Consider the following 9192-nt stretch of genomic DNA (forward strand, 5'->3'; position numbering starts at 1 on the left):
TAATATTAAGGATGGTAAACGGGCGGGTCAGGTCGGATATGAGACGGGTCAAAAACGGATAATGAAAAAACGGATAAATTATCCGATCCGACCCATATTTGATACGGATAAAAAACGGATTAACCGACGGATAATATGAGTAACCATATTATCCATGACTTCATGAATATAATCACTTTGGAAGAATTCCTAATTTCTGAAACTTGAGGAACCTCCAATATGAGGCTTTACAAATGTAAAAGCTAAACCCATTAGGTATCCATTGGTTATCCATTTTCTAAATGGATAATATGGTTCTTATCCATATTTGACCCGTTTTTAAATAGTTCATTATCCAACCCATTTTTAGCGGATAATATGGGCGGTTAACTGTTTTCTTTTAACCATTTTGCCACCCCTAGTCGTGATATTGAGGAATATTGACCGTGATTTCTTTAAGTAATCATTTACTGCTTCACATAATTGCTTCTTGTACTCTTTTCTGTTATGTTCTAGTATTGTTCTATTGCTAGTCTATTGCACATGTTATATCAGTGAGTATTTTTTAACTAAAAGTCTCGTCACTACTTCATAGAGGTTTGTCAAGATACTTATTGAGTACATAATATCGGTTGTACTCATACCACACTTATGCACCTTGCGTGCAGATCTTGGAGCGGAGATGCGGTGGATAACGGAGGCTGACTGTGAAGATGTTCATGCCTTCTGGATGTAGCTACCACTTGTCTCTAGGTAGTTTTAGAGTTGAATTCTGTTTATATGTATATTTCAAACATAAGTTGTATTTATTTAATATCAATTTTTGCAAAAATCCAGTCTTAGTAGATCATGACTTGTACTACCAGTCCTTGGGATATTGTATGGAATCCAGATATATCATTTGTTGATCACCTTTATTTTATTAGAATTGTGTTAACTGTTGATTGGTTGGCCTAAGGGGTTGGGTTAGGTGCCATCGCGGTTAGTGGATTTTGGATCGTGACAGGTTACGAGGGTATTTTTATAAATAAATAATTCTTTTAGAAATTGTGCAATGCTTTAATGCATCAAACCAAATAATAGATGAAAATATGCCAGCATAACTAATACCAGCATTACTAATATACCATATTTGGCATTATTCTTATACACCTTACCAAACAACCTCATATATCTCAATTTTAGTCCAGTAAACTAAACATCTTCCAATAAAAATATATTCACAAAATCATCTCGTCATTATTTAATTATCGTAATAAAATCTAATTATTATAATTTTTGGATAAAGTATTCCCTACCAAACGACCCTATGTGTATGTAAGTTAGATTCTTCTCATTATAAACATATTTGTAACAAATACCATAGTGATGCTTCAGTTTACACTTCCATCATCTCGTACGAGTAATTATCTAATATGGAAGAGAATTATCTGAATAGTAAAGCTTCGTTTTAACTTTGAGAAAGAAAAAGAAAAAAAAACTAATATATCGGAATTGGAACTTGGAGAAGCTAAATGGAAAAAGCAAATCTCCTATACTGTCGAAATCCAGGGGGTTATCATAACTACTCATGATACAAATGATTCAAAAATATTTCAAAAATAAAGGCATTTGTCTTTTTCTCTTTCACTTTTTAATCATTTTAAATTTTAAAACAAAGGGAAATGGCGGTGGAGGAACTATCATTTGAAATGAAAAAGTTTCTGTGATCTATCAATCAATGATATGAAAAAAGATTATTACCTTTAAGTTAAATATTGACACTGATGGAATAGTAGAGATCAATTCTTTATTCATCTAGACATCTTTTATTACCTTTCCCCATTTACCTTTTTCCCAATCTATTCGAATTTTTACTTTTCACTTTTTCCTCTTATATTTTCTATATGCTTTTGAGAGTAGCATTGGCCTCTAATATGCTATGTAAAGTGTGAAGATTCATTAGAGATGCCCCATGAACACTTCTGTCACTTCGCAATCTTCAATAGTTCAAGAGAATAGTAGAGAATGAGGATAATACTAAAGAATAGACCTTAACCTAGCTCTAGCTTATAAATACCAATTACCTAAAAGTAATAGTAATTTTCTTAAAAATCAAACAAAACAAAAACTATAAATATATTAGCCCTAGAAATATGCTACATTATTTTTACCCCCCCTCCCCATAAGCTCCGCAGTCCGCAATTATTTTTTCTCTTGGTTACTCGAAATTGCAATCTTAGAGTTGGAGGTAGAGGGGTGCAGATCACTTGAACTGGTCTTGTCGAAATACTCTACATTAGAGAGTGTATATATTTAAATGGTTAACAACCAAATTGTAGAATATTTACTACAAGTTCTTGAGACAATGCAACCCTTAATGGCTTAATCCACGTTGAAAATGAACTATTTAAATGAATTTTATACAAATTCAACCAACTTATAACTACACATCAAGTCCATAAAAATTGTTAAACATTTTTTTCAGTAGTTGATCAAGTTGCTTTGTAAAAGAATATTCCAAATGAATTTGATTCTCAGACAAAAAAAAATTATTATTTCCAAAATTTCGAACATGTTAGTACAAATTAGTGTATAATACTAAATGCAGATGTACAGTTGTGGGCATGGATCCAAAGATTTTTAAGTACAAAGATCCAAAGTGAATTATTAATAAGTGGTAGTAGTAGTAGTAGTACCAAACTAGAGAGCATTTTGGACAGAGAGTACAGGCTTCTAAGTAGATATTGTTGCAGATCTCTACAAGGACTGCACTGTTCTCTGAAAATATGCACATCACTTCCAAACACAATCTCAAAAAATACACATAATTTTGCGCCAACCCAACGCAACCTTAATTTATTGTCGGGCAATACTAACCAAAGACTTTAATGCTGAAAAAACAAAAAAGGTAAAATTTTCCAAAAATGCCCTATAGCTTTCTCTTTTTGTTATCAAATACTATGTGAGTAAATTTTGTCGGCATGCATTTATTGAATTCCAACTTCAAACTTCAAAGAAAGAGAGCTTTCTCAGCAAATTTTGGGCTTCATTTATGAAAATACCAGATGCTCAGCACAAAGTTTCATAATTTTAAAAGGTATGCGATACAACGTCTTTCTTCATTTTCTTTTTGTTTCTGTTGTTTTGAAATAGGCATTTGATTTCTTTGCTGTATTTTATATTTTAATCACAATTAATTGAGCAATATAAGTCAAAGGTAAGGTCGGTGTATAATCTAACTTCCCAAAACACACTGGGTATGAGATATGTTATTGTAGTTGAATCACAGTTAATCGAGAAGGCAATAAAGCAGCATTTAATATTACATGTTGATATCTTCCTACTAATAAGTAGTGTATTTAAGTCTAATCGATATGTTACAGTTGAAACCTTGTTGATTAACAGTTCATATATTTAAGCCCCACATAAGTGGTTAAGCTGATCCTATCATTAACCTTAATGCTACTAATCTTTTCTCACCCCCCCCCCCCACCCCAGTCCCCTCAATTATGGGGGAGGAAGCTATAATCCTTTTCTTGGTACTACTAACAAGATATTTAAGACGGGGACTCTCAAGAATAACTTCAATAAATGCTCTTCAAACTATACTGTCATTCTACTCGCATTAATACTTTTTCCGATCCACAATAAGTGATTTTTTGGATATTTTTACAGTATATTAAGAAATTTACCTTTTAATATTAATTAACAATGAAATTGACCATATTAACCTTTACTATCTTTTCACATAAACACCCCTAACATATACTCCAACATTATTTACTCCAAGGGCAATGTAGGAAAAAAAATAATTAATTCATTCTTGAAATCTGAAAAAATTACTTATTTTGAACCACAAAAAAAAAAAAAATCACTTATTGTGGACCGGATGGAATATATTTTTCTGTTAAAACGCTCTTTCTTTTATGAAAAGATAGACTAGGTCCTAAACCATTAAGAAATCAATGCCTTTCCCCACTCTAATAAATTGGTGATGAAATAATTGACTAGTACTCACTTCATTCACTTTTACTTGTCCACTATGAACTTTGCACTCTTCCTGAAAAATAATAAATGAAGTGTATAATTTATCATGATATCCATATTAATTGATGCATATTTTTAATGGATTTAAGAAAATGATTTGAAATGAGTAATTAATATTGGGAGTATAACAAGAACGAAGAAATTATCTTATTTTGATATACTAAAGTGACAAGAAAAAGTGAAAATTTATTTTTAAAATATTGGACAAGTAAAAGTGAACGAGAGTAGTTAACAATTGAATCATCCTTCTGATTCTCTTCGCTCGTAGGCTCGAAACTGACTCAGCACGGTATCAATTCCAAAGCAAGATGGAAGATCTCAATATAATGTTAATTGGAAGAGGATGTAAGATTTTGAGCTTAAACATTCTGCATTCTAGAAAATGCAGCTTATTGAATTCTGGATGCATAATTTATACACATTTTACATTCTGGAAAAAGCAACTTATTGGATTCTGAATACATAATTTATTCATACTATTAAATAAAAAATTCAACACAAATAAAAAATTTATACTAAAACTATAGAATTTTGCAGAACCTGTAAATAGAATTGTAACTCCGCCCCTAATGTTGCTTGTTGATATTGATAACCATTACAATAGTCAAAGACACCAAAGAAAAGCCCTTGTTAAGTGGCTTATATTAATGCCCAAATGAAAGGAAATCATCAAAGAACTTGGAAATTATAAGGAAATAATAATTCATGGTCTACGCCTGGAAGATCATCAAGATCCGCTACTATATAAACATAATATTATCACATAATTAATTAGACAAAATAAAGTTTCCTATCTTGATATCTTCCCTAAACAGCGGGGGCAGGGAGACGCAAGGGACATTTAAAAAGAGAACAACAATTACATATGTTAATACTCTCTCCGTCTCATATTAACAGTCGTGATTACTAAAAATAGTTGTTTCAACTTATTTGTCACTATAAAAGTTCAAGACAAACTTAATTATCTCTTTCCTTTTTTGCCCTTAGTAATAATTATCCTTGAAGACTACAAACACCTAATTTTGTTCAAATACCAATGAATTAAAACATGAATAAAGGTAAAGTAGTTAAAATTTTTATCTCCATTAGTTTTTTTCTTAAGGGGAGTGTACAAGAGAATCATGAGAGATAATATGAGACGGAGGTGGTATAAGTTTAAAGATTCTTTGCGTGTAGGGGTGGCTCAACCTTTTTCTTTTTTTTGATTTGGTATTTATTAGGTTCAATAAAGAAAATAAAAAGAAAAAGACTATAGTTGACCAAGAGATTATACCGCGAGTCCGTGCGTGTTGTACCCCAACAGGAGACGTATATATATTTAATATTTAAGAAAATAAGAAGAAAACAAAAGTCTACATCCTAATTCATCATATTTAATTTTAAAATTTCAAAGAGTCATCTGAATTTCACACAAAATTTTAATATAGCAGAATGCGGCGCCTAACGATCCCCCAAATCTCGCCGCCAATCGCTCCTTTTAATCTATATGCAGTATACTTACGTGAACTTCACATAATTGAACTCATAGTATTATAAATGACGAGACAATAAAGTTATAATTATTAGATTAAATAAACTGTGAAAAATACAAACGGATGATTCCACATGTATATTATTTTTGACTAGCAGATTCTACGAATTATAATCTTTCAAGATTTATAGTCCCTCAACAGAAAGTTTGGCATGTTTAATATGAACTCGTTTTTAAAAAATAAAATTATAATTTTTGTAAGTTCAACGAGATTATTTGTACCTATTGAAGCAAAGTGATGGATTTCAATCAGAAACACATTATTTCTTCTCACATGGAAATTATTGGAGAAATAGTCATTATACCCATAAAGAAAAGAAGAAGAAAGCTAAATGTAAAACAAGTTCTCTTATCAAGTAAAGCTAAATGTAAAGCTAAATTTAGTTTTACACTTATCAAGTCATCCAAAAAAATATGTATTGAAAAGTCTTCAAAAAAATAAAATTTGTACTTTAGAAAATAAGGGAGATTACCTGATAAAATAGATAAATAATTAAACAATATAGAATTTTCCCATACTACGTATATAACTTAAAAATAGTTGATTATTCATATCTTAGGTCCGAATGCATGTATATGAAACAGAGTTCAGAGAATAGAAGGTACGAGGAACGAGGAGGACTCCTAGAGTTTGATATATGCCGTTGATTTTTCTCTGTTGATGCACATTCCCGTTACAGTAGTCAAACTCAAGCTCCAATGTAAAAACCAGCTATGGATATATAGTAAAAGAGGAATGAATCCACAGTAATAAAGAAACACCAAAATGCAAAGTAACAGCATTTTACTATTCCAAGAAACCAATGTTGACAAGAAAACAATGAAAATTAACCAATATGTCCGCCATCATTCTAATCATCATATTTGTATCCTTCTCCATCCCACTTTCTCCCTAATCTCTAACTAATCTATAAGTATATGATTAGTCATATAAGCAAGTACTTCTACAATAAAACAAAAAAAAAAAAAGGAATCAATCCGAAGATTATTATCTACATAGGTCATAATTAAACTAAATTTTGCTTCTTTTTTGAAGATCATGATTAAGAAAAGATATGGTAAAGAAACAGTAATCAATTAACTATTTCTTCTCTTCACTTCATTGTTGTTATGATCAAATAGTGATCGCCATGATTATACTAATTTCTCTTTTTCTAGTGTGAAGAATTAATCCATGATTCCACCATACCTTCACCTCTGCTTCCTACTGTTTCCTGCACTTTATCTCCATGAATAATACTGTTCTGGTTCCTTGTTGTGACAGCTTGTTCTGGAGAAATGAGATTAGGAAGCCCACTCAAATTGTGTCCAAGATTGTGATTGCTCATTCCATAATCTTCCAAAACAACACTACCCATTTTGAGCTGTGAGTCATTTGACGAGGATGGTATTTGGAATTGCTCTTGGTCTTTGGAGCCAAGAATGTTGGAACTCCCAAATGGGTATTTTTGAGATGACTGAAGAAGTGATGTGAGAATTGAGTTCTGTTGAATATTCGTAAAAAGATTACAACTTTGTGGAATATTGTTAGCAGCACTAGTAGTTGAAGCAGAAGCAATATTGTTAGCCAAACAACTCAACAATGCTGAAGATGATGATGAAGAGGAAGAAGGAGAAAGAAAGGGTGTAGAGCCTGGTTGTTGTGGTTGAATTTTCTGAGGAAAAGGCCTTCGTAGATAATTAGGTTGTTGTGAAATGTTAAGAGGAGGCCTTAAGGAGGAATTAGGTGTAGCACCAAATATATCAAATCTGCTTCTAGGATGAAAATATGTTGAAGAAGTGAAGGGTGGTGCAGGAATCCCAGTAAATTCTTGAACCATAGCTCTGAAATTAGTAGTGTCTGTTGTCAACACAGTAGTTGGTGCTCTTCTTGAAGCTCTTGATCTTTTCTTTGGATTACGTACTGCCGGTTGCGTAACTGGTTGATCTGCTGGTGGAACAGCCGCCGCCATCGCCGCCGGCTCAGTAGTCGTCGTAGTAGTAGTAATAGTTACGCTACCACCACCACCACCATGTTCTACCGCGGCAGAAGGGAAATTAGAAACACCACCACCAAAGGATAAGGAATTAGAAGACAATGATTTATTGGATGATGCTAATAACGACATGGGGCTGTTGTTGAACTGATGAGGAGAATTATTGTGGTCAGATCTTAGGGTTTTGGACCAATCTGTATCAAGATTGAAAAGTGAAGCTGGGTAATTCAGTGAAGGCGTTAATGGTTGTGGTTGTTGTTGGCGTGAGATGGGGTTGAAATAATTGGCAAAAGGGTCAAACATGGAGGTATTTTGTGTGTGAAAATTAGCAGAAGAAAAAGAATTAGCAGCAGCAGCACGTGAATCGTACTCTTCATCACCACCACCACAACCACCACCACTTGATGACTGTAGACTTGCACTGTTGTTTCCAGAATCCATTTGCTTAAAAGAGGATAACAGCTCAGAGAACAAAAGGAATAAAGAAAGAAGAAGAAGAAATAAAGGACAGAGATATAGAGAGAGAGAGAGAGAGAGAGAGAGAGAGAGAGAGAGAGAGAATTTTATGTTGCTTTTAGTGCACAAAAGATTTTGTTACTTACTGCAAAAACCCCATTAAAGAAGAAGACAATCAGATGTGTATTTTCAGAAAAGTACTCTCCAATATGACTTCAAACCTCTGATAAAACATGATGATCTGCACAAAAGAAGAAGAAGATGATGATGATGCTAGTAGTACAACTCCTCCTTTTTCCCATGCTCTTTTTTTAATTTGCCTCTGAGCCAGAATAAGTACTGTTATAAACGACACAAGAGATGAGATGATCAAAAAGGTGTAAAAAGAAGAGATCGATATATTCTGTTGTTTCTTTTGCCTTCTATAGGTACTGCATGCTACAACTAGGGTTTTCAGCAGAGAGTAAGAAAGAAAAAAAAAATGAGAGGAAGAAAGGGAGAAATGAAGAAGAAGGTTTAAACCAATATTTATCTCTCTGTAAAAGAAAGAGCAAGAAGAAGAAGAAAAAAAGAGAGGCGGCTTTAGAGTAGATATCTCAAAATTTTCCACTCAAAGGATATTACAGAGTGGGGTATGCCATGACAGGCGCTCTTCTTGAAAGGGACTGGTGTGTGTGTGTGTGTGTGTGTGAGAGAGAGAGAAAAATAGTGTTGTTTTCTATGGTTTTAGATTTACAGTGTGAAAGGTTGCCTATTGTTTTTGACGATAATTAAAATCAGCCAAAATAAAGTTACTACGAAAAAAGTCTAACGGGAGTAATTGAAGTTAATAGATTTAATTTTCTTAAAAAATATCGGTTTTTTCTTTCTTTTACATGAAATAATGAGGTAAGCATGAAGCCAAATTAGAGGAGATGATGCATGGTTGGTGAAAAAAAGGTCATGAACGAAACAGAGAGCCACTAATAATTAAGTATACATAATCACCTTTCATACAAGCTTACAATTTGTATTTATCCACCAAATATTTATCATGAATTTGACAAGTCAAAATACCCCTTTCCTACATATTTATTTATTTAATTGAAATTTACCCCAAAAAAAGAAAATAATTAGCAACCCCTCTATGAACACTTGTTTTCTTTGTATAAAGCTAGTTTACATTTTTTTCCTAATGAGAGAAATGATTTTCATTCGCTCCATTCAAAATGGTGTGTATTT

The 9192-nt window shown here is 32.6% G+C and overlaps 1 protein-coding gene across 1 annotated transcript; it reads right to left on the bottom strand.

Moving 5' to 3' along the window:
- Positions 1–6307: 6307 nt before the first annotated feature.
- Positions 6308–8640, bottom strand: LOC107782827 (uncharacterized). Its single transcript, XM_016603763.2, has one exon. The coding sequence runs from the start codon at positions 7954–7956 to the stop codon at positions 6694–6696; it is 1263 nt and encodes a 420-aa protein (XP_016459249.1). The 5' UTR covers positions 7957–8640; the 3' UTR covers positions 6308–6693.
- Positions 8641–9192: the final 552 nt, after the last annotated feature.

Source organism: Nicotiana tabacum, chromosome 13 (assembly GCF_000715075.1).
Source record: "Nicotiana tabacum cultivar K326 chromosome 13, ASM71507v2, whole genome shotgun sequence".
NCBI lineage: Eukaryota > Viridiplantae > Streptophyta > Magnoliopsida > Solanales > Solanaceae > Nicotiana > Nicotiana tabacum.